The 26,194-nt window shown below is 44.7% G+C and overlaps 1 protein-coding gene across 2 annotated transcripts in view; it reads left to right on the top strand.

Annotated features, from left to right (window-relative positions):
* The window catches only part of MYO10 (myosin X), a 192,841-nt gene that overhangs the window by 88,977 nt on the left and 77,670 nt on the right, over positions 1-26,194 (top strand). For both annotated transcript variants that reach the window (XM_074356503.1, XM_074356494.1), the window contains 7 exons: positions 6,955-7,142; positions 15,708-15,842; positions 17,241-17,365; positions 17,847-17,860; positions 17,980-18,064; positions 18,647-18,750; positions 24,762-24,891. In XM_074356503.1, the coding sequence (XP_074212604.1) occupies positions 6,955-7,142; positions 15,708-15,842; positions 17,241-17,365; positions 17,847-17,860; positions 17,980-18,064; positions 18,647-18,750; positions 24,762-24,891 (781 nt within the window). The remainder of the gene's footprint in view (positions 1-6,954; positions 7,143-15,707; positions 15,843-17,240; positions 17,366-17,846; positions 17,861-17,979; positions 18,065-18,646; positions 18,751-24,761; positions 24,892-26,194) is intronic.

Below are 26,194 nucleotides of genomic sequence, written 5' to 3'. Positions count from 1 at the left end.
AGTTTTGGCTGTTTCATTGGACAACGATCATGAATCATTTTGTTGGGAGGTGGGTGTGGAGCACTAGGACTCAGTTAAAATGGAACTTAAACTTGGTGGATTGGTGGTCCATTCGTGTGCCCTCAACACATCTATGTTGATTCCGGCCCTGCCTGTGTGCCAGACTGTGTGTGAGGCTCCAAGGATGCACACTCTTGTTCTCAGTACTTGTTTCTTGAAAGATCGAATAAACGTAAGGCACTGCCTTTCCGGGACCTCCTAGTTCCTTGGTGAAGGCGGACGCAGCAAACCTTTGACAGCAGCTCAGGGCAACAGTGAGTGTCATAAAAGGACTGACTGGGAACACACAGAGTGGGCACTCGAAGGAGATGGTGAGACGGGGTCGGAAAATGACTCCCAGCCAAGACACTGGTTGCACTGAGTTTTGAAGCATTTTTAGGGGAATTTGGCCAAGCCAGAGGGTAACTCATTCCTGGCAGAAGATCAGCAAGGGCAAAGGCTTGACGAGGCGTGATGCATTTGTGCAGCTGCAGGACCCATGAGACGCTGCAATGAAGGTTGCATGCAGCTGGCTGGCAGGGTGGTCAGGAGCAGGTGAGGAAGGACACTGTGTGTAAATGAATGAGCTTGAGTTCGTTTGTGAAGACTGATAGGGGACAATGTCAAAGGTGAGTTCTGGGAAAACTCAATCTGGCTGTAGGCAACGGAACCAGTCTGGGGGAAGAGGTGACCGGCAAAGCAGATGGGAAATGATAGGGTTCCAAACCAATCCTGGGGTGGGGGTTGGAGTATGAGACATAAGAAAAGGTCAAATCCAGATGCTTGATTGAGTTTGGGAGGCAAGTAGGCTGAATTTTTAAAGGCTGACTCCCAGATCCCTGGACTGTCCATTTGGGTAGACCACAGTGCCATTTGTCAAGACGTGACTGTGAGAAGAAACAGGTGTTTTGAGGAGCTCAGCCTTTGCGTGTTGAGTGTGAGCTTAGGGGTGTCCAAGTGAAGACGCCCAGGTGGACTGTTGAGTGTGCATATCTGCAATTTAAAGCTGAATCTGCTTTCAAGGTCAAGATTTGGGAAAGTAAGTTATGGCCATGTTGAACTGAGATAGTCAAGAGAGGAAAGAGAATGGTGGGTGGGAAGTAAATCTAGCTAGTGGTTCCCATTTTTTTTTTTAATTGAAGTATAGTCAGTTTACAACGTTGTGCCAACTTCTGGTGAACAGCATAATAGTTCAGTCATACATATACATACATATGTTCATCTTTATTACAAGTTACCACAAGGTGTTGAACGTAGTTCTCTGTGCTACACAGTAGGACCTTGTTGTTTATTTTATATATAGTAGTTACTATCTAGTTCCCACTTCTTAACAACTTCCTCCCTTTAGGAAAGTGGGCCATGACACTGACTTGAGCCAGATTCCCTGGTACATTTCAGATTACTTGGTCTATGTGCAGCTTTTCCAGGACCACATGATGGAAGACCATTGTGGTTTTATTTTCATGAACAAAGTTAATAAATCCCTCTGATTTACATAGCACTTTCGCATAGTAATCACGTGAGGGTAGCAGAGGATATGTTATTACTGGTCAGAATCTCTGGCCCAGAAGGGGCAAGCAGTGGACCAGGGCAGGTAGGTCCAGGCTGAGGACTTCAGGTCTTCGGAGTTGACCAAACCTTGCTGTCTAGATCATTTTTTCCTGTGTTGGAATAGTGACTTCCCAGCAGTAGCGTAGATTCTGTGTATTTACAAGCAGAGTGCATCTGAGGCCACAGGTTACTTGTAGTGTTCATAGTTACACTTAAAACTTTTTTCTTTTATTTGATGAGGGGCTAGATACTAGGTATTAGACCCTTATACCTTTTGAAAACCTTGAATTGGTAGATTTTGCACTGAAGCAATGCAGTGAGTTCCTTCTTGATATTTTATTTTAATTTTATATTTTTATATTTTTTAATATTTTAAATTTTATTATGTTGTTTTGGTGAGGGGTCAGATACTAGGTATGATACCTGTATGCCTACTGAAAAGCTTGAATTGGTAGATTTTGCACTGAAGCAGTGCAGTGGGTTCTCCCAGCGTTTTGAAAGCGGATTGCACTGCAGCTGTTCCAGATTATTAAAGTGGGTAAGGAAGAGTATTTTTTTGGTGAGTTCTGTGGAACTTTTCTGTCTAGAAAAGAAACTTTATGTGTTTCAAAATAGAATATCCTTTCTATTTCTGAAAAGCCGTTAAAATGACTAGGCTATTTATTTTTGTGGAATTTGGAATCCAACGTGTGGAAACCAGTACCTGGCCCCGCCTTGTGTTTGAGAGTCACGTGTATCCAGGGTCTTAAGAGTGCAGGGAGTTATGATGGCTGGTTTTGGAGCAGTAATAATAAACACCTTTTTACAGAGTGATCAGTGGTACAAGTGTGGAACTCGCATGGTCTCCCAGCTCTTAGGTTTCTCACTGCATTTATCTCTGCGTCACTTTGCATCGCAACTAGGCTCCCCTCCTACCTCCCCACTTCCCAGTTGCCCTGTTTACTTATGTTACCTGTCGAACTTTCATTATTATTCAAGGGATCTCTTATCCATGCAGACTTTGTTCTGTTTGTTTAATTGAAGTGTAGTTGATGTACAGTGTTGTTCTTGAGGTCGGGCGTAGTGAGTCAGTGATACATACTTGTGTTCTTTTTCATATTCCTTTCTGTTATAGCTTGTGACAGGATGCTGAGTGTAGTTCCCTGTGTTCTATGGTAGGACCTTGTTGTTTATCTGTTTTGTATATAGTAGTTTGTATCTACTAATCCCAAACTCCTAATTTAACCTTCCCTCCCCCTCGTCTCCTTTGGTAACCATAAGTTTGTTTTCTCTGTCTGTGAGTCTGTCTCTTTCTGTTTTGTAAATAAGTTCATTTGTATCTTTTTTTTTTCTTTTTTAGATTCCACATAAAAGTGGTATCATAGGATATTTGTCTTTCTCTGTCTGAGTTCACTTAGTATGATCATCTCTAGGTCCATGGGTGTGTGTGCGCAGCCTTTGTTTTAATGACAGAATGATCCACGCTGTGATCAAGGTAGTGGGAGGAGAGATAAAGCTGTCCCTGGCCGTAGTGATTTCTGCTGATGGGCCACTACGATTTCACCTATCTGAATAAACCATCGGGAGCTATTCCTGTTGTTGCCGTGTAGTTTTACACTTCCGTTTTAGGGAGGTCGAAAGCACCATTTGGCACGAATATGGGCACAAGCAACAAAAAGCAAGTAAGTAACTGAAGGCACCTCCCTTCTGTCGCTGTCAGGAGAGAAATTCATGAGGACTTGGGTGTTGGTTCGCCTTTTTGGAGCCTCTCGAAGTCTCTTCTCAAGTATTTCTGTGGGTCGACCCTGTAGGTCATGGGAGCTGTTGACGAGTTTCATGCAGGAGAGTTTTTGTCTTTGAAAGTCCATTTGTCACATACGGAGCTGGGACTGAACAGGCGAGACCAAGTGGAATTAGTGAGGAGGGGGCTTTCGGGGAAATCTGAGCCAGTGAGCCCAGAGCAGCGGAGATGAAGAAGGGGGGTTGATTATAGAGTTAATTGAAAGCGAAGAGCACCCGCATGGAGACAGTGGCGGTGAGGCTGGGGGGTCTGCACGGGGGTGAAGGGAAGGGGTCACCACAGACCCCAGGACCACCATCCCCCCCTCTGTTAGAGGAGGCAGAGCCGTGGCCCTGGGGCTGCTCCCAGATCAAGGTCATGCAAAAAAGAAAAAGGAAGTGCTTGGTGAGCATAGGTTTAAGGAAACCCTTGAGAACAGATCCAAGGCATATAAAGGAATGTAGGTTACTCTCTGTTTGCTTAGAGTATTTAATATGGTCTCAGCTATAGAACCCCCCCTTTTTTTTTAAGTATATGCATTTTGTATGTTGGAGAGGAAGACAGCAGTGACACCTACAATCTTAGAGCCATGTTGGAATATATACCACTATGTGCTTGATCTTGTCAAATCTGGTGACAGCTGTTTATTTATATTTAAGTGATCTGTCTACAGTCAGCAAGGAGAAGGGTCCTGAACAATCTTGGGACAGGGGGATTCAGCTCAAGGTCTGATGTAAAGATAGAAAAGTGTGAATGTGAGGTGTGAAGAGTTGTCATACAGTTAAATAGAGCAGCTTCCAAAGTGCTCCTCACTTAGTGGTGAAAGTTTTAAGCATTTGAAATGCAGATCATTTTGATTTTTTTTTTCATTTGACGCATTATATGGCATGTACAATGAAAAGTAAAAGCCTGGCTTTGGTCACTTCCAATTAGTTAACTATTAGCAGGCCTGACATTTTAGACCAAGAGAAGGAAGGCACAACCTCCCTGCCTGCCTCCCCTCTGCAGACGGTTGTCATGAAAGAAGGCACCAGCGTCTGTGGTCAAGGCGCTGAGGGAGGGTGTCTGGCATCCTCCAGGAAACCAGGTGATTCCCTGTTCTCTTTAGAAGGAGGACCCTTTCCTTCCCCAGAGGAAAATGCAGCTTCCATCTTTCTTTCTGGCCACATCCTCCCTGCGGTCCTCTGATGGGGAAAAGTGGGGTTTCTACAGAGTGGAGTTCTCCAGAAATCTGAATGTTTATTCATGAAAGTGCCACATCGTTTAATTTTTTAAAATTGAAGTGAAATTTATGTAACAGAGAATTAACCACTTTAAAGTAAATTCGGTGATATTTAATACATTCACAGTGATGTACAGGCAGCCCCTCTGTCTCGTTCCAAAATGTTTTGATCACCCAGGGGGAAACCCTGCCCCTGCAAAGCCATCACCCCCCATTCCTGCCTCCTCCCACCCTCCCTTCTGGTGGTGGCAACTGCCACCAGTCTTTGTCTCTGTGGACTTACCTGCTCTGAATAAGTGAACTTGTACATCTGGTTTCTTTCACTGAGTGTCATGTTGCAGGAGTCATCTATGTTGGATCCTGTGTTAGTACTTTGTTCCTTTACACAGCTGCATCATATTCCATCGTGTGACTCTACCACATCTTGTTTACCCATCTGTCTGATGATTGACATTTGGGTTGTTTCCACCTTTGATGCTGCTGTGTATTTGTGGGAGTACCTATTTTTAATTATTTGGGGGTATATACCTAGGTGTAGAATTGTTGTATAGAATAACTCTTTTATAATTTTAACCTTTTTTTGGTTCAAAATGTTTGCAAAATATATTATAGACCTCCTTACACTTGCAGACATTTACAAAGGACATGATACTTTGCGATACTTTGCTTGATGTTCCTGGTGGTCACTGTGAATGTAAATGATTACAAATTGCTATAATATGATACAGATTGCTATAAGATGATTCAGATATTGAACTTCCTGTCCAGTGTTTCTTGCTTTCCTTGTTCTCTGCTGCGTTGCAGTCCCTTCGCAATGAGTGTGAAGAGGAGGCTCTGTAATTAAGTTGCCTGGGTTCAAATCTCACCTCTTCCACTTACTGGTTGTGTGACTGAATGCAAGATTTTATCTCTGTGCCTCAATTTCCTCATCTGAGAAGTAGATGTAATAATACTGTGAATCTCCCAGAGTTATTGTCAGCATTGAAAGGGTCAGGCCCTGTGTATTAGTCTGCTCAGCCACTGTGACAAAAGACCACTGGCTGGGTGAAACAACGGATGTTTGTTTTCTCAGAGTTCTGGGGGCTTGAAGTCTGAGATCAAAGTGTCAGCAGGGTTGGTTTCTGTCAAGGGCTCTCTCCTTGGTTTGCAGACAGCCACCTTTTTGCAGTGTCCTTATGTGGTGTTTCTGTGCACACATGTCCCCGGTGTTTTTGTGTAACCAAATTCTCTCTTCTTACAAGAACACGAGTCAGACAGGATGAGGGCCCACCCTAATGGCCTCTTTTTAACTTAATCATCTCTTTAAAGGCCCTGTCTACAAATAGAGTAGCATTCAGAGGTACTAGGGGTTAGGGCTTCAGAGTGTGAGTTGGGGGAGGGGACATAATCAGTCCAGGGCTCCCAGCACAGAGGCTGGCGGGTGGGTGGTGGCGCCTGCAGGACCCTCCTCCTCCCCTTCTCATCGGCTGCTGCACTTGTGTCTGGACCTGGAAACCAACCTGTTAGCCTTCCTTGCAGAGGGGCCAGGGAATAGTTTCTGTCCATACCGAGGAGGCACGAGGCAGGACTCTTGGCTTTAATAACCCAATAGCCTCTGTTTTGCTGCTCTGAAGATTGTGCTTAATTTCTGGCCTGGATTTGGTTCCAGAAAAGGTAAGATCGCCCGTCAGCTGTTTTCCAGGTAAACTACGTGGTGCTTGATGAAGTATTTGAGACACTGGAAGAGCATTTAATGTTTTCAAAATGGTCTTGTTCCTTTTCAAAAATTGTGGTTAAAGATACATGACATAGAATTTACCATTTTGACTCTTTTTAATAAGCGTACAGTTCTGGTGCACTAAACATGTTTGCAGAGTCGTGCAACCATTTCCACTACCTATGTGTGGAACTTTCTCACTATCCCAAACAGAAACGCTGTACCCATGAAGCAGTAGCTCCCCCTCCCAACCCCGGCCCCCACCTCATTTCTCTTGCTTCTGTAATCCTGCCGCCTCCTGGTAGCCGCCTGATGGAGGGGGGTCAGGAGGTCACCAGGGAGCAGGGATGCGGGCCTGAGCTGCTTCACCGTCTTGTCTTGTTGACCCTTCCCTGCAGCCCTCTTTGAAATGGCCTAGTTCCTTGGCACACGATTTCTACCAAAAGGTGAAGGAAAAATGTGAGTGGGGGGTGGAGCCTCCTGCCCCCTCACTGCACATTCAGGGGGTTCTGCTCGAGCTTAGACAGTGGCTCCAGGGGGATGTGGCAGCGCCTTTCCTCCCGATGTGGAGCCACAGTGAGCTGCTTCCAGACCCTTCTGTCTCCGCCCGCGCGTGGGTGGGGGTGAGCACCGGTGCGCAGGGCCCCGCCCCAGGACCACGTGTAACGCGGCCCCGTGTGCTTGCAGACCTACATTGGCTCCATCATCGCCGCCGTGAACCCCTACAGGACCATCCCCGGCCTGTACGGGCGGGACGCCATGGAGCGCTACAGCAGGTGCCGCCTGGGGGAGCTGCCGCCCCACGTCTTCGCCATCGCCAACGAGTGCTACCGCTGCCTGTGGCGGCGCCACGACAACCAGTGCATCCTCATCAGGTAACCGCCCGGCGGGGCGGGGCGCGGGGTGGGGCGGGGCGGGCGGCAGGCGGGCCCTTCGGTTCAGAACCACACCTGCTGGCATCTCTGCCACCAGCTTCCTCGGCCGGCCCCCTAGACACAGAGCCTGCTCATTATTAGTGCATGAACCAAAATTCCTCTGCGGGTGGTTTCCGTCCTGAACAGCCTGATAACTGCAGCTTCTGAAAGACGCGAGGAACACAGTAGGAAGCAAGATGTGCCACGTTTGTTGGCTCTTGTCCTCAGAATAATTACTCCAGTTTGTTTATTTTATTTACCATAGTGGTTCTTTGGTTTAATTCCAACTGTTAGGCGTGGTCCTTCTCTTGATTTTCAGAAATATTGTGTTAGTTCTTTCAAATTTAAAATGTTTTCTGTAGTCTGAACTGCTGGTCAGAATGCTTGTGTATTTGAGCACGATTTTGGTTTTTGGTAGTATGAGAGTACCCTAGAATCTCCCAAATTTAAGGATTTTTGAATGATTTTAATTGGATGTTCCTAGTTTACCTCTGAATTAGCCCCAGAAGAGGGGCTTACTCTGCATATGCTGAAGAAATGATAGGAAAGCATGCTTATTTCAATTACTTTTGGGGTTAGGCGCGGGGAACAGGGTCTTGACACCTATTTCAGCCAAGTCTTAACTTATTTATTAAAATACACTACCAGACAATACTTAAGTGAAAAAAATACACTACCAGAAACCTATCAAAATATTTATTAGTAAATGCTACCTAAAAAACCCAGTGCTGTACTTCAGAAATATTTTTATTGAGCAATTCAAATTGGTCTTATCGCCTGCATTCTAGTGATAGTCCTATTGGGTCTTATTGTTTAAACTGGAATTGTGTCCTAGCGATGATCAGAACACCCCTGGACGAGACCCAAAGCAGGTGTGTTGAGTGTCACCTTCAGCGAGGTTTCCGTGGAGCATCCAAGCCCTTCATTCATTTGTCCTCCCAGGCAGTCGCGCCCAGAGCATGGCTGTTCCTGAGACCCCCCGGTGTTACTAAACTGCTGGTGGGAAAGAAGATTTTGACATCTGCTTTAGATGGCTTTCTCGTCCCAACTTGTGGCAAGATAATTATTATCTTAAAAAGAAAGGGAAGGGGTGTTTGGATTTGGGGAGGATCATAAATAAGACCCCCCCCCTCACCCCTTGGTTGGACACAAGACTTCTAGCCAATCAGTCTTGCTAACTTTGCACCCCAAGTTACAGACAGACTGACCCACCTGGCTGGGGGGACAGGCAGGTACCTGGTGGCCACAATCACTGTCCAAGCCAATTCCCAGTTGGTGAGGAGCTGACCAGCCCTTGTCTGGAGTTCACCTGTCAGAGAAACCACTCCACTCCTTGGAGGAGGGAGAGGTTGGGTAGGGGGCAGACGTGCCAGAGGAGGCCCCTCCTGAAACTCCAGGGAAGGGAAAGGGGAACATTTGGGAGGTGCTCATACTGTCCCACATGGAGTCTGGTTGAAGATAGGAAAGAAATAATGGCTAACATTCTTGGAAGGTATGGGACTCCATGCCAAGAACTTTTCAGGCATCAGTGAACCCTTCCAGCAGCCCTTCGGTGTGAGTGCCCTGGAATGACACCTCCTGGTGCCGCGCACAGAAAACTACTTTCAGGGACTGTGTTCTTCTTGGTAGTAGTTTTTACCCATGACTTTGGTTCATGGGTCCTTCTTTTGTAATAAATCAGAATTACCTGAATGTGGAGGGCAGACCTGTATGTTTCTCCTTCAGTTGTATTTTCTCTCCTGCCCCCACCTGCCACTTTCTTTAAGGGAAGGGAAGCACCTGGGCAGATACAGTCCCTCCTCCTCTTTACCTCAACACTAATGCACCAGGCTGTGGAAACAGCTTGGGTAGAGGGGCTGTCAGTTTATCCATTTAAATGAATATGAATCATTGTAACTTGCAGTTAATCAAAATGAAACTATTGCTTAGTATGAAAACAGAGCTTTTAAGAGTCCCACTCCAATAACCTGCCTGATGACTGGAAGCACTATTTGTGGGCTCTTTTTGATGACTTCACCAAAGTTCATGAGCTAGAACTTAAGATCCCTCTTTCAGCCTGCAGAATATAATTTAATAGGATTAACAGAAAGAACAAGAACTTAATCTGTCTAGTTTAAGAAGATCAAATTCGTTTCCACCCTTAGGTACCTAGACATTTGCTGTCGATAATTGCTTGTGTTTATTACTTTCAGTGGAAAAAATGAGAGCCTGGCTCATATATCACCTGCTAGACAGCAGTTCAAGAAGAAAGTAAAAAATCAAATGAGATCATTGTACATGTATACGTGTGTGTAATAAAATGGAAAGGGTTTGGCATTTTCCTGCCAAAGACTGGTATTTAAAAATAAGGTGGGGGAAGTTGGAGGGGGAGGGGAGAGGGAGGGGCCCCCAGACAGAAAGCTCTCATTGTCTAATGCTGATGTGAAAAGAGTAACTGTATTTATCTAAATTAACTCAGGAAACGGTGTCTTTAAGAAATAGGTTTCCTCATTAGAATGTGTTTTGTTTTGTTTTGTTTTTTTAAGTGGGGCTTGGGACTGTAGGAATTAAAGAAAAAGTTGAGTATAAAAATAAAAATTGTAGGATACAGTGGCCCTAGTTAGGTTTCCTCAGGCATGATCCGCCCCCTAGTGGCTACAACGTGTTACTACTTATAAAACTTCTGTGCTAATTTCAGACACTAAGCCTATTTAGAAGGCAGGGACCCCATAGATCAACTTTTCTTTCATTTTACGAGCCTGTGACACTGCTAGTCCCTAGGATTCCAATCTAAGCCTTTTCTATTGGTCTTGCTTTCAAGAGTTTATCTCTCTTAAGGTCTAGTTTTATTTTACCTTCTTGTGCCCATTTAAATGAATGCTTATGTTTTTATAATTTATAAAATATAAATGTATGTTTAAAGCTTACTTGGAATTTTCTTTCATCTAAATGACAAGGTCAGCATTTGATCTTGGTGGATCCAGTACATTTAAGTTAGCTTCAGTTTGGGGCAGGCAGTTTAGTCTGTTAATGGTCTTTTCAGTATATTGTGATCTTTTAAGATGTATAGTGAAGGCAAGGCTTGTGGCTAATTCATCTGTGCAGCTCTTTGCCCAGGACAGTGTCTCATAGAGGGGCCAGCATCCAACAGCTGTCAATCAAAGGATGGGTGGATGGAGGAGCTGTTGAATTTAGGACCTTTGCTTGCTTTGCAAAAGTTTTGATTTTCTAAAGCTGGAGTGATATCCTTTTAACTATGTCTTTTACATTCTGGAATAATAATTGGTTGTTTGATCTTTTTCTGTTTCTAGTAATCTGTGATTGAATGTGACCCAAACTCACATCCTGGATTAGAAAGGCGCCAACCAGAATAAGGCGTGGGGCGTGCCTCACTCTCACGTCATAGAGCAGGTTACCCTGCTAGGCTTTTGGGATTTTTTTTTTTTTAATGACTCAGTCATTGCCTTTCAGGAGCTTCTACTATGATGGGAAGAAACTGATATAAATAAGTAAATTCAGTACAGCTTGCCTAATGCTATAAAAGAAAGGTGTTGCTCAGAGAAGGTGGTGGTAGATACCCAAGAAGAAATCCAGAAAATACATCACAGATCAAGTGACGTGTGACCGTGAATCCAAGGAAACATGGGGATGTGGGCGGCATGGAGGAGGGGGGCACAGAAGCATTTGCAAAAACTGACGTGTGGGAAGACGAGGACCCTTAGGAACGGGAAGGTACGCCTGTGAGGTGTGGCATGTGCTGAGGGTCTGGAGGAACTGGGCTTGGAAAAGCAAAGGAAGGGAACCACTGCCCACTGAGAAAGACCAGAAGCGCTTCCGGTGGGGAAGCTGAGGCTCGGCGCGGTTAAGTGATGTGCCAAGGAGCCGTGAGCTGTGGGTCACAGACACAGGACTTGGACTTCTGTCTCCCCATATTAGTTTCAGAGCAGAATCCTACTTCCTGGGGCAGGGTTGCACCTTAAGGGCTTTGTCCTGCTTGCTGTGACCTTCGGACTGAATCTTCTAGGTGGTGGGGATGTTTCTTAAGTCTTCCAGCAAGTGATGGAGTGATCAGGGTCTATTTTGAGAAAATAACGTGAATCAGAGGGATTTGACTCACAGGGTGGAGAATGTTCCGCAGATGTTAGCAAAGGTATCTGTAAGGGGCCAGGGAGGGATCCTGACATTGCCACGGGCTATTTAGGCTCCCTGCTCTAGATCATCTGTTACAACTACTCAAATCTGCCCTTGGAATGCGGATGCATCATGGACAGAATGCAAATGAACGGCCAGGCTGTGCTCCAGTAAAACTTTCAAAAAACAGGCAGGAGGACAGATTCAGGGACCACAGTTTGCTGCCACCTGCACTGGAGGGGAGACTAGCTCGTGGGTGGATAAGGGGCCCTGTCCGCATTAGAGGCCTTTTCCTTCCGGTGGGTTTAGATCCCCACCCTGCTTTCTTGGGACTTTGCTCCGTCTTGGAGCCTCCGTCCAATCCCTGCCCCTGATTCTTTGACCTCTTCTTTTCTTTTGGTCCATTGGCATTATCATTCAAAAGCTTCTAGTGTGTTCCAGCTTTGAAAAAAAGAAAAAAATAGATGTCTCTTTAGCTGCACACACACACCCTTCCCCACGCCCTGCCCCACTCTCCTCCAAGCTGCTCCATCATTCTGGTTTCCTCCGCATTCTCTGGGCTCCTCCATCATTGTCCACGGCCTCAGCTTCTGACCAGCCGCATTTCCTTCTCTGCGGTTGGATGGCTCCCCAGGCTTCAGCGCCTCCCCTGCCACTCTCTCCTCTGACTCCAGATGTGTGTCCAGGTGCCGCCCCGAGGCATCATCTCAGGCGGAGGGGGCACATCCTCACCTCATCTTGATTTTCTCCCAGAAATGTGTTCCTCCTCTCATGCTGCTCATTCTCCACATGTGGACCCTCCATCCTATGGGTCCCAAGCCTGAGATCAGGAAGTCATTCCTGGACCTAGAAATCACCCGTGCCCCCATCAATTAAGGTCAAACTGCGTACAGTAAATGGTACCCATCTCTCGTAGACAGTCAGTGAGCATTGACACATGTGGACAGCTGTGTTGCCAGCACCCAGATTGTCACACTAGCTGGCAAGCTCCCTAGGCTCTCCAGAGGCGTTCCCCTGCCTCCCTGTCACTTACCAACCACCCTGACCAGGGCCCTCAGTTATCCCTTTCTCCCCCAGCAGGCTGACTTGGGCCCGCTCCCTGCCCCCCCTCTGCTGCCCCCCTCTGCTCCCCGCCCCTCACTACCCTTCTACCCTCACTTCCCTGCTCCTTCTCTTGCCTCCTGCAAACCATCCTCCACACAGCATGGTTCTTTGAAACCCTGAACTTGATCATGACATTCTGCTTAAAAGCTGTCTTGCAATTTTCCCATTCTGCCTACGAAAAATTCTCAAAACCTTTTAATACAACCTCTGAGGCCCCGTATCAGTGCTCTTTCCTTTTTTCATTTTTACTATTAATCTCTATAAAGTTTTTTTTTTTTTAAACAGTTCTTCTGGGTGAACATGTTTTCTGTGAAGCCCATGTTTGTGGTCGCACGTTGGCGCCAAGGGTTAGGACTGTAATTGCCAAGGGCTAATGAGAAAAACGTAGGACTGGGTATGTAAGTGATGTGTTCACTGTAAGTGAAGGTAAAATAACATTGTAATTGCAGTACGAGTCACTGTTTTATCGTGGCTGGAATAAAGGAATGAGGTGGAGTAAATGAGTCATCACATGGCCCATGGAAGAAAAGGAGGCCACCAGGCTCAAAAGAGAAGCAACAGGCATTTGCAGTGCAGAGGACACCTCAAACAGTATTAACCAAGGGGGGTTCAGTTAGGCTTGTTAATTTGGACTTTACTGGTGTTGTATTTTGTTTGTATTTAATTCTGAAATTTATTTTGGCTTCACAGTTCTGTGACAGGATAAGCAAAGAAGTATATACCTAGTTATTATATCATTGTAACGCTATAACATATACGCCGTGTGTTACGTAGCACACATTGTCAAGTTCGCCAGGCAGTTAATTCTGTCACTCTCTACCTGGCGTAGCATCCGGCCCCCAGGTTGAGGGCTCAGTCCTGCCTGTAGGACTGCCACCCCCTCCACTTCAGATGTTGTCACCTGTGCTTCTGACCAAGCAGCTCTAGTTGGAGGTTACAACAAACCTGTCCTTGGGTTTGATTAGTTTGCTAGATTGGTTTGCAGCTCACAGAACTCGAAACACTTTACTTACTGGATCACTGGTCTATTAGAAAAAGATGTAACTCAGAAACAGCCAGATGGAAGAGCTGCACAGGCCAGGGTGTGGGGAAGGGTCCAGAAGCTTCCATGCCCCTCCCAGGGGCTGCACTCCCAGCACCTCCACGTGTTCACCACCCCGGAAGCTCTCTGAACCCCATCCTTTTAGGGTTTTGTGGAGGCTTCATTACATAGTCACTTTGCGGTTGATGGAATCATTGGCCATTGGTGAGTAAACTCAGCCCAGCTCCTCTCCCATCCCCTCTTGAAAAGAACCAGTTCCATAGTGGGACCCCTCAGTGGGACCCCAGCCCCTTCCCTTCCCTACTCGCTGTGCAGGCCACACTCTTCCTTCTCCCAAGGCCCCAGGCAGTTTCCTCTTGTGGGATCTGCTCCCTTCCCCTACCTCCACCCCCCCCACCCTCCCCACCGTCCCCACCCTTCAGTTTTCACCCCATGAACTCCTGCACATGTCTTTACATTTCAGTCTCAATGTCACATCCCCAGAAAGGTTTACTGAACCTTGGCCTCTGTCTAAATTGTGAATCCTCCCATCTCCTGAGGTTTATGCTTGGCACCATTAACCATAGTCTGGGACTCTGGTATCTCCTGCTGCTGCTGGGTCGTGGGCAGATTCTGTCCATGGCTGTTTTCTCAGCTCTTAGGGCAGCCTGACGCACAGTAGGCACTTGAATACTTGAGGGGGAAGGGACGCCTGCAGGTGTGCCATCCCGGGACACCCAGATGGCAATCCTGGAAGGTAGGGAGCCCAGAGGACCTGAGGGGGTTTCAGCCTCCAAACATGGACAGCTCTCTCTTTTGCTCAGTTGCTCTTGTTCAACTGGCCACATTCGGTCCATGTCGCTGACTACCGTCCTTACTTCAGGGGAGGTCGCAACGCCTCCATCGGTGGAGAGTCCCCTGGACCTCAGGGCACCAGTGCTGTCATTTCTGAGTCATTTCCTCTCCTTTATTACACGGGCTTAATCATTCACTGTGTTCTCTGCAAAACTCCCTTTTCACAGCCTCCCAGATCCTGGCACTCAGTGGGGACTGCGTCTTTTAGCACCTGTGGGAACCACATCTGTTTATTCCCCACCTTGAGCGATGAGGGACCTGCTGCCCTACGGTTGGCTGTGCTGCTCCTTACGCTGTTGGTTCGCTGTTCTCCTAAGTCCTCTGCCTCCTTACTACTTCTGTTCACCCGGTGGTGCCAAGCAGGGTGCCTTACCCAAAACTGACTGGGTTTCTCCTTCCAAATCTGTCATCTCCAAACCTCCCCTTCCATCCCCAGCAGGATTGTGCTTGTGCAGGACCAGACCGCCACTCGCCTAGATTATAGCAGCAGCTGGTCTCCCTGAGGGACCCCCCCCCACCCCCACCCCAGTCCTTCGGGAGTGACCTCAGAGCTGGGTCCCTCACAGGTGACCTGGATGGGCTCGGTCTTCACCTTCTGTCTCCCATGGTTGCCTCGGAACCATCAGACTCAGTCCTTTTTCCCTTTCTCCGCCGCCTCTGATCTCAGTCCAGCTGACCTCACCAGAATCCCACCCCGTGGAGACCTTCCCGAGATCACTGGCCTCTGTGCTTTCGTTCACGTGGTCATCTTACCCCGAATCCTTTCACTTTCACCTTTACCTGGCTGGGTTTGCTGGTCCTTTATGACAACTCAGACCTTACTAACTTCTCTCACCACCCCACCCCACGGACCCTGCCCCCAGGTTGCTCTGCTCACTTTTCCTTAATCATCCCTGCAGCGGGGTCTTTGCAGGACCGTGGATGCAGACAGACCTGGTGTTCAGTTCTAACTCAGACACTTAGCTGCTGCCTCCCTCGTGGGATTCGTATGGGAATAAAATGCCCAAGTGTGAGTCAGGTACCAGCAGGTCCATTCCCTCGTCCTCTCAACATTTATGAATAGTTGCATTTTTAATACATATTTCCCAGAAAGATAACTCACTCATTTAGCAAATACTTAGTGCCTGCCGTCGGCACTGGGAAACATTAGTGAACAAAACACCAGTCCCAGCCCCTGCAGAGCTGACCTCCCACGGAGGGCACCGTCTGTCTTATTGCCTGAGCTTAGGAAAGGTGGTGCCTCTGTTTCCCTCGGATGCTGAAAGAGGCCGTACGGCCGACCAGAGGAGGCGCTCTTCCTTTCCTGTGACTCAGAGCTTTGATCTCTTTCTCGCTGTTCAAGAGTTGATCTGTGGACCAATTGTAGTGACTCTGGGCAGGCTGGCTTTTTTTCTTCTTTTACCTAGGAGCACAAACTTCTGCATTTTGTCTTTCAGTGGTGAAAGCGGGGCTGGGAAAACCGAAAGCACTAAATTGATCCTTAAGTTTTTATCAGCCATCAGTCAGCAGTCTCTGGACTTGTCCTCGAAGGAGAAGACGTCCTGCGTGGAACAGGCTATTCTTGAAAGCAGGTATTTCTCCATCAGGTTGCTCGTTTCTGACTAATAGGATTCACTTTCTTCACCGAGCTTCTTATTTAAGGAGGAGTTAAAACTCAGGGCTCCCTCTCCTCTTTTTCTTAACCTCACTTTCACGATGCCTCAGGGAGAAGTCGCCACATGCACAGAGCGGTTTGTCCTTCCACGGGCCAGGTTTGAGTGGTGACGGAGTGGCTGAGGAGCATTCTGTGGTCACCTCCTCCGGGCCAGCCCTTAACTAGCTGTATGGAGGCCTCGTTACCAGCACAAGTTTCAGCCTCCAGCCCCCTGGCGTGAGGGCTTAGCAGGGGATGAGCCAGCCCAGTTTTGCCGTCAGCTCTTTGGAGGCACCACGTGAATGGAATGGCATTTTTGTAGCCTCTCACGTGACAGAAGGTCAGTGATAAATCCACGATAGTGAGCCTCGGAGCTCTGAGAGAAGCCACGGTGAGGTACCCTCTGAAATTCTAATCAAAATCTGTGACTTCCCCGGTGTATCATGGGTGCCTTAGAAGATTTTTAAAGCCAAGAGGGACTTTACAGGCCCTGTTATTTAGAAATTAGTCCAGGAGTCAGCAGACTCCCACCTAAGGTCTGTATCCCAGGCTGCTCTGGTTTTTTTTGTTTTTATTTTTGTTTTGCCTTCAAAGTTTATTTTTTTAAATCACAGTAGAAGACACATGATGTGAAATGTAAGACTTAAAACGTTTTTCAGTGTCCAGCTTCGTGGCATTAAGTGCTTTCACATTGTCGTGCAGCCGTCACCACCGTCCGTCTCTAGACCTTTCTCATCCTCCCCCTGCAGCCTGTTTTTTCTAAATAAAACTTGATAGGAACACAGACCCCCTCATTTATTTGCGTAGTGTTTACCGCTGCTTTCAAGCTGTGGTGGCAGAGATCCCCTTGGCCCGCAAAGCCAAAAATATTTATTATCTGGTCCTTTACAGAAAAAGATGTCTGACCACGTGTTACAGTTGGAGAAGACCCAGGGAGGTTGCGTGGGTTCCCACAACAAATGGGGCAAATTTCCAGGACTGGGACTTTTCTAGTTCCTGGAATTCGATTGAAAGCTTTTTTCTGTGCAGCCCCTGGTTCGTGGATTTAAGCTACTTTGTGCGGGGCCCACCCACGGGGGTCTCCCTGACTCAGTGTTAGCATCCAGAGCCCACCCAGCATGCCACCAGATCTCCTTCGAAATGGACACGAGTTATAAACCCATTTCAGCAAGTGCTGGGGAAATCGAGCCCTTCTGTACACAAACATAGTCGCCGTCGGTCCTTTTTGATTTCCGATTTCTCTTGCTGCTGTGTATTTTGCCAGGGGTAAGGAATGCCGCCGCCGAGTTTAGAGCCTTTCCAGTTAACACCCATGCTGTCCTCATTTCTTTCCCAGCCCCATCATGGAAGCCTTCGGCAACGCCAAGACCGTGTACAACAACAACTCCAGTCGCTTCGGGAAGTTCGTGCAGCTGAACATCTGCCAGAAGGGAAACATTCAGGGCGGGAGGATTGTGGATTGTATCCTGTTTCATTTAGTTTTTGTCTAGAGTGTTTGACTCTGTAACTAGAAACTGGTCTTGCTTATCCTGAGGACAATGCAAAACACTTCTTTCTGGTTCTACCTCGTTATTGCTCCAGTATGACTGTGCTGGACCTGTTACTCATTCTGGGAGATAAGAAACCATCTCTCTTTTGGGAATCTCTGACATCATGTCCCGAATTTGAAAAACTGGGCTCCTCATCCAACATCAGATATTTGTTGTTTGAAATCAATTCTGTCAAATAGAGTTTGATATCTCCAAGTCACTATGTGTCATTTTTGGAATTGGATTTAGATGAAATAGTCTGTGTTTTGTTTATCTTTTGGCACTGAAGTCTCAGTGTCCAAGAAGCAGGGAACTGTAATTATTTGGGTAACAAAGAATGCAAAACTGAAGACTAATTGAGTGTCCTGCATCCTTGTTTTACTCCTTGACTTGCCATTGCTTTTCACATGAAGATTTATTAGAAAAAGTAAGTAAATGTGATGGAATTCACATTGTCTTTCACAGTAACAGTTTTCAGCAATTACTGGTTTGTGTCCATTCAGCGGAGGAAACTTCTCTGAACAGAAATCTGATTTGTCTTCACAGAACCGAGTAGTAAGGCAAAATCCAGGGGAGAGGAATTATCACATATTCTACGCGCTGCTGGCAGGGCTAGAACACACAGAGAGAGGTGAGTGGTTGGGACAGCAGCAGAGACGTACTTGCTAGCGAAGCAACTTGTTTTCCCTTTAAAGACCATCTGTGAACGAGAAGACCTCTGTTTGGACTTTGCTGATGCTCCACCAATTGACAGGAAATGTATCAAAAGGACCAAAAGATGTCAAGTTCATTTTAGAGCCAGATAAGGTAGAGAGAAAATCGTCAATAGAGAAATCCTGAATTTTTTTGTTTCTTTCAAAATCTTCTTTTCTGTTTAAGGGATGTTTGTGAAAATTGTATAATGTATTACTTTTAAACCACACCCAAATAAAGCTAATTTCTAAACATCTAATATTTTAATGAAAACAATCAAAACAGGACCCTCAGCAATTCCTTTTTTCAGTAAATGTTTCATTCCATCCCATCTAATGTAATTAGATTCTATTTTCTCCCTAGACGTTGTTTAACAGAGAACTTTATCTGAACGGTGGGCTGTTAGGAGCACAGAATTATTTTTGTACTTTTCACTTTGCAACTTTCAAAAATAAACTCTTTTGAATTCTGTCTTGGCCAGTCAAGTACTGATGTTACGTTTTTCTTTTTCCTCTTGTAGAAGAATTTTATTTATCTGTGCCAGAAAACTACCACTACTTGAATCAATCTGGATGTGTTGGAGACAAGACAATCAATGACCAGGAATCCTTCAGGGAAGTCATTGTAAGTTACTTTCCTGTCTTCCTTTATTAAGAGAGACCACCCCAAGGGATGGAATTGTTAGGTGTCCTGTTTGTGGTCATGGTTTCATAGGTGTATACACCTGTCAAAATTCATCTGATTGTATGTCTGAAATATGTATAGTTTACTGTACAGAAATTATACCACAAAAAAATTGTTAAAAGAAATGATACCACAATAAAGTTGTTTTAGGGGAAAAAAGAATGAAACTACCCCCCCCCCCAAAAGTGACAGCTTTCATTTTCTGTTTCAAAAAAAAATTAATAAAAAAGGAAATGAGCACATTTGTACCTCTGTGCAAGAGCAGGTGCTTTCTTCTTGTTTGAAGTCATGGTAAAGACAGTTCCAAACTGAAAGGGAATCCTCTCTCTAGAAGATGGATGGACATCTGACATTCAGGAGGGACGGTTGGTTGGCGTTCAGAAAAACAAAACAAAAATCACGACCTTGGTATAGGAGCAAGCAGATTCTTTGTTTTGAGGCTTACAGTTAAAATTCTTTTTGAATAATTGGTTTTACGGTTAAAAACAAATCTGTCAACAGTTAGACGAGGTGACTGCTAGGATCTCATCCTGTTCTCATAGGAACCAATTCCGGTTGCACAGTTGTCATCCTAAGACTGTGAGGTGTGGACCCGAGTGGTCTCCTGCAGTTCTTGAACATCACGGGGACTTTGTTATGAGGTGACTGCATTTAGGAAGCCTGACACCTGGTAGATGTCATCAGCGTGGTCTCAGTTATTACCGGAGTCGTTACTTCCACAGTTGGAACCAGCGGGTCTAGAGTTGACTCATCGTAAATGTAGCTAACGCTGACTGAGTGCTTACCATGTGGACTTGCCATCTCTCTGCTTCTAACGACCCTGTGAAGTTAGAAGCTAGGGTTGTCTGTGTTCTGTGACTCAGAGAGGTTGGTAACCAGCATAGCCACACACAGCACCTGGAGATCTAACACGGTCTAACTCCAAATCCCAGACTCTAATCAGAAGGCAGTCAGTGTCTGCTTTCATTGCACCCCAGATTTGTCTTCCCTGGTTGTTGTTGACAACTCTGTCCCCTATCCCCATCGACTCTTCTAGATTGTTCATAAGGATGCCTTGTGGAATGGAATCGAAGTATGTATATATAATTTTTATTGCAGTATAGTCAATTTACAGTATTGTGTCAGTTTCTGGTGTACAGCACAATGCTTCAGCCATACATAAACATACACATACTCATTTTCATATTCTTTTTCACCGTAAGTTACTACAAGATATTGAATATAGCTCCCTGTTCTATACAGTATAAACTTGTTGTTTATCTATTTTATGTATAGTAGCTGAATCTACAATTCTTAAACTCCCAGTGTATCCCTTCCCACCCCCTTCCCCGCCTGATAACCATAAGTTTGTTTTCTATGTCTGTGAGTCTGTTTCTGTTTTGTAAATACGTTCGTTTGTCTTTTTTTTTTTTTAGATTCCGCATATAGGTGATATCGTATGGTATTTTTCTTTCTCTTTCTGCAAAGTATATTTTTAAATGGATATATGTCACACATCATTTCCTCACATCTCATGTATATACCCTTAAATTGAGAATGAAATTAAAACCAGATTAGCTGTAATACCATGATCATCTTCCCCTCGGCCTTCCTTTTAAAGATGTCGCATCCTGCCATTCATAATGTAGAGGGGTTTCTCCGCCGTCTCTCCTTCCTTCAACCTGTTAACAGAAAGCCTGCTGCAGACAGCTGCTTTGGCTGTGCGCCTGTTCTAGGTGGCATGGGATTTAGCCCTGCAAACTGGATTTTATGAAATGTTGAAATATTTTCAATTTTCTCTCTCGATTTTATTTTGGTGTCTTTGACTTCTCTCACTACACAAGCTTTCTCCATGCACGATGCTTTGTGATAGGAGGTGGCTATTTCTGGTGACAGACTTCTAATTATCCAAGTCATAGGGTCACTGCAGACCCAGACTGCTTAGCTCACTGGCCACCAGGACGCCCTGGCCGGCAAGGGTTTCCTCGTCCTGGGAGAGGCTGGGGAGGGGACTCTGTGGCTTCCCCTGCTTTCCTCTTGGGACATAGTTTTCTGATTCAGAATTGTTTGCTTTTTCTGCTAGCTATAGGGAAATGCTGGGAGCTTGGCCTGAGTTTCAGTGATTGCTAGCTTTTATTTTTAAATTGAAATGAAAGGTTTCTGGCATTTGAAGTGTGGTCCCTTTTGTACCTTAAATTTGCCCCTCGTCTCGGTTTGTTTCTAGTGTGACAAGCCTGACTTCCTTCCATCCTCCCTGGTGGGGAGTGTATCACCTGTATCACCTGTTTGTCCTCTTCCCCCACCCCCTACGCACACGCTTGCACTAACACCTGGTTTTATGTGCTGAATAAAGACTTGATTGAAAATGTTCTGCGTAACTCTGTGCCAGTTTTGTAACTAAAGTGCTATCACCAAGTGCTGCTTAGCCCCTCTGAACTATGCTGAGAATTTCCCAGAGTCTTTTAAGTCTTGAGCCATATTGTTGAAAAAAATAAGATAATTATAAAGAGGCTTAAAGTGGCTACTCTTGCCAAAGCGGTCGAGATTGCTACTAAAAAGACTGTAAATAGGACAGGAGACAGTGAGTGGAGGCTCCTGGTAGCAGTTTTAGTGCCCACACTGGTGATAAATTGGTTGCAGCCGTTAAATTACCCCATGGTGTGATTCATAATGTACTTACCACCCCAGTCCTAACTAATTAACTAGTTCACTTAGGGGTAAACTTGAGAGTGAAGAAATCACAAATTTGCATAAAGAAGTCACGCTATTTGTTTATAGTAAGCACATTTTATTCATTGGCTTTTGCATCTCCACATGTAGTCATTGTGTTTTCAGAATTTATCCAAGAATTTTTTCACGGAGCATCTTTTGATCTTTTTTACTTGACAGTTGAAGTTTTCTGCTCCTGTGAAGATCTCATTTCTTTACTGTTCTATGAAGTCTAGGTCAGTGACTAAAACAGTGAAGATATTCGTTTCTGTGGTCATTCTCAGATGAGCTTACAAAATTTTTATAAATTAGTGTTGAACCAGTCTTGGAATATATGAGGAAAACTTTAATTATAGAAAGGGAAAAGACTAAATTTTGTACAGCACAGGTGCTTTGTAATTATTTTGCTGTTGTCTGGTTTGGTCCTTCACCCTGCTTTAAAAGTCTTGAGCATAATAAATATTCTGTACTTCTTAGCCATATTTCTTTGCTTCTAGAATAAAAAAATTTGAGTACTTTTTTTCCCATAAGCTTTTTAAAATTGATAAGCACTTGACTAATAGCTCTTATTCTTTGCAGCATTTCCGTCTGTACCCATGAAATGATAGCCTTCTGTCCCTTAATGAAATAATTCATGGTCTTTTTATTTCTTGCAGCCAACTTGATTGAGTTATAATGTCCATATAATAAAATGCTCCCATATAAAGTATATAAAGTGAATTTTGAATTTGCACACTCATGTACCCACAACCATAGTCAAACTAAAGGACAGTTACACACCCTGAAAGTTTCTTGTCCCCCTTCCTAGACAAGCCCAGCCCCCTACCCCTACCCCTGGGAAACCACTGATCTGCCTTCAGCCCCTACAGTATAGATTTGTCTTTTCTAGAATTTCCTGTAAATGAAATCATACAAAATCTATTCTCCTGCGTCTAGCTTCCTTTCATACAAACCGCACATAACACACATTTGTTTTTATGGAGAGTAGAATTCCACTGAATAGACAACAATTTATTTATCCATTCTCCCAGTAATAGTCTCATCTGTTGTAGTAGAAATATGTCAACAACATTAAAAGACGTGACAGAATGTAATGTTCATTGGCCTCTCGGCACTAACATTGCAGCTCTATTCAGTTCTGTAAATTTTCTTCCTGGCCTGATTTTCCTGAAAAATGAGTTACAAAAATATAATTTTTTACTTAAAGCTGTCAGAAATGCAGTCGTTTCTATATGATGTTCGTAATTTCCTTTAAAAACTACACACTATTCTAACAAGTTGATTTACTATATTTGACTTGTCTATAGGATGGCAAGAATTTTTTCTCTGAAAGTGTTAAGATAACACTGGAGTGAATATTTTACAAAACTTTGTGTCCCTTTGAGCTTTTCCTTGAAACAAGTTTCCAGCATAGAAGTTAAGGGAGATTGTGTAGATTGGTTTTGTGTGTGTGTGTGTCTGTGTCCTTAGAAAGCCACAGAGGTAGGTGGGTAATAAGTTCCCAGACTTTGGGTTTGTCGGGCCTGACTTTGAATCTTGGTTGTGTTAACTCTGAGAAAGTTACTTAGTCTCTATGAAGGCTGTAAGGTTATGTACCTGTGTGGCCTGGCACACTGCTGCCCCACAGTCTTGTTTTCCAGAAAGATTACACAAATTTATAGTACCAGTGACCAGAGCATAAATACCCCAGTTTCACCCATTTTAGGTTTATCATTCAGAAAATGTTTGCTAGCTTGATAGAAGGTATCTCATTTTCTTTAATTTGCGCATGTTTGATTTCCAGGAAGGAAAACATTTCTCTGTGGGTTTGTGTTTCCTCTCACAAGAAGTGCCTACTTTGTTTTTGTCACTCAAATGTCTCTCAATATAGCCATGGCCCCTTGCCTTGCCATTTTTTAATTCTGCTTCCCTGTCTATTGTTTTTGCCCTTTGTTTTTGGCTTTACTGGTTTTTTTCTCCTTGTTAAAGAAATTAAAATCTGCAGTTGTTTCCTTTTTGCAGTTTCTGTGCCTCAGAGTGCTGTGAGGCTTCCTCCTTCCCCAGCTCCTTGGTCCTTGTAGTGTGATGGGTCGCAGATCTCTTTGTAGGTTATTTTCATCAGCATCGCCAGCAATTCCATCCTCAGTTGTGTGTGTGTGTAGTGTGTGTTTAAATTGATAAGCACTCAACTAATAGTTCTTATTCTTTGCAGCATTTCCGTCTGTACCCATGAAATGATAGTCTTCTCTCCCTTGATGAAATAATTCATGGTCTTTTTATTTCTTGTAGCCAACTTGATTGAGTTATAATGTCCATATAATAAAGTGCTCCCATATAAAGTATATAAAGTGAATTTTGAATTTGCACACCCATGTACCCGCAACCACAGTCAAACTAAAGGACAGTTATATACCCTAAAAGTTTCTTGTCCCTCTTCGTAGACACTCCCAGCCACCCACCCCAGCCCTGGGAAACCACAGATCTGCCTTGAGTCACTAGAGTGTAGACTTGCCTTTTCTAGAATTTCCTGTAAATGAAATCATACAGGATCTGATTCGCAAGATGACTGGCTTCAGTTTAGATACTTGCTGTAGGTGCCTGTTGATTTTAATTTTCCCCAAATAAGCATTACGTTACCTTTCATTTAGTATCCAGAGACTAAAATAAGACCTCAGAAATCCTTTGGAGAAATGGAAAGCAGAGATGTGATGACCACCTAGGGGAGACAGATGCAGATCCATTCAGATGCTCCGTCATCCTCTCTCATAAAAGGAGCAGAAGCCTCTTGTATCTGTACAGCCCCTGATGGGGAGTTTCATTCCTCCTACTGGAGTCCCTGCTGCGTTTAACCATGAGGACAAGTCCCCAAAGTTTACACTGGAAAAAATCTCAGGACATGTCCCTCCCCATTCTTTACGTGTAAGGAAATGATAAATGTTCCATTACATTTCGATACATGTAGAAACAGTATTTCTTTGTCACCATCATTACTGTGACTCTGAGGTCATTCTTTTACGGCATGAGGAGGAGTCTTGTACATAAGGCAGGTATTTATTATTACATTGTTTGAGCTTCGCTCAGTATTCTGCAGTTCTTTCTTAATATTCCGCTCTTCTTTTGTGTACCTGTGTGAAGTGTTTGTCACTCAAAAGTGAGTGGGCATGCATCTGTTTCTTGCATTCTTGCCATTAGAGTAATTCTTTATAACTGTATTGAGTAATGAGCATTTTTCATTTCCTTTAGTATGAAAAAAAATTAAAAATCAAATACTTATTTTCTTCCAGACGGCAATGGAGGTAATGCAGTTTAGCAAGGAGGAGGTCCGGGAAGTTCTGCGGCTGCTTGCTGGTATATTACACCTTGGGAACATAGAATTCATCACTGCCGGTGGGGCTCAAGTTTCCTTCAAAACGGGTGAGATTACTCCTCCCTCCCTCCTTTACTTCCTTGGCTTTTGCCTCCTAGGATCTAAATGTTTGCCTCCTAGATCTAAAATGTTTATTGTCTGGCCTTTAACAGGAGAATTTTTTGACCCCTGGAATAACAGTTCCAGAACTCTGTAGCTGATGTGAACTGTCAGCTCGTGAAGGGTCAGAGCGTCATGACAAGTGATTACTGAGCGGGATGGGGGCTGTGTCTTCATTTTCACTGAGAAGGAAAATGGGCCGGATAAGAGGAGATAACGAGTGATGAGAATTGGAGGATAAACGTTGCGAGTCAGATGTGTAGTGTTGCCATAGTCATTCATGGTTAGTGAATACCAGCGTAGGGGAAGGGTTAAGTCCGTTAGCTTCCAAGCTAGATTAATTGGTTTGTAGCCTGTCTCTGCCACAAGCTGTCTCCTTGGGTTACAGCTCACCTCTCAACACGAGTGACTTCTCATCTGTAGAGTGCCCCAGAGATGGATTGTCAAGGTTGAGTTAATATCCACAGAACAGTGTCAGTTGTCATTTTCCTGGAGTGATTTAGTTTTTAAGTGTTTCTGATGGAAGCAATGGATGAGGGTGTGGAGGCTGGGAACTGGATGAGCTGAAGGTCAGGGTGGCCCTCGAGGAGCCTGGGGCTGACACCAGTTGTTCTGGGACGTTTGGTCACAGCAGCTCTGAATCTTAAGATCACAGAGCTTTTGTTCCTGTGGGTCATATCTGTTGATGGTTACTGCAGTAGAAATTAAAACTGAGGTAGTTAAAAAAAAATTCACTTTAAAATAATCATAATAAACCCATTGCCTATATTAAAATGTCGTTATTTATTTAAAAGACAGTCTTTCAAAACATAATCAAAAAATCAGTGAGAAGAGTGACATTGTCTTTCATTTTTGCGAATTTTTAAAATGTCTGCTCTAATGGAGTAGCTGGATTCTTCTGCTTCTGCCTTCGATGTGTTGAGCTACCTCACATCATGTAGCCCCTGGGAAACTTCAGTATATGGTGAGGGAATGAGAGTCAAAATGCAGATAGCATCTTAGTCTTACTATTGAAAGTAGTTATGACCCTGCAGACTTCTGACAGGGTCCTGGGGAACCTGCTTTGGGGTCTCTGGACCGTATTTGGTCCCAGCACCAGATTCCCTAAGACTCGTTAGGGGAGTGAATAACCTACCAGTAGAGAATATGTCCTGGAAATCCTGCCTGCAGGACTTAGGAATTTTCTCTGCTTGACCGTGTTGCTATGTGAAGTTGGCTTTGCGCCCATTCGGGGTCCCACGGCTGTGTGTT

This window comes from Camelus bactrianus, chromosome 3 (assembly GCF_048773025.1).
Source record: "Camelus bactrianus isolate YW-2024 breed Bactrian camel chromosome 3, ASM4877302v1, whole genome shotgun sequence".
Classification (NCBI taxonomy): domain Eukaryota; kingdom Metazoa; phylum Chordata; class Mammalia; order Artiodactyla; family Camelidae; genus Camelus; species Camelus bactrianus.
The sequence above is the reverse complement of the archived record's forward strand: the minus strand, read 5'-3'. Positions and strand labels throughout refer to the sequence as shown.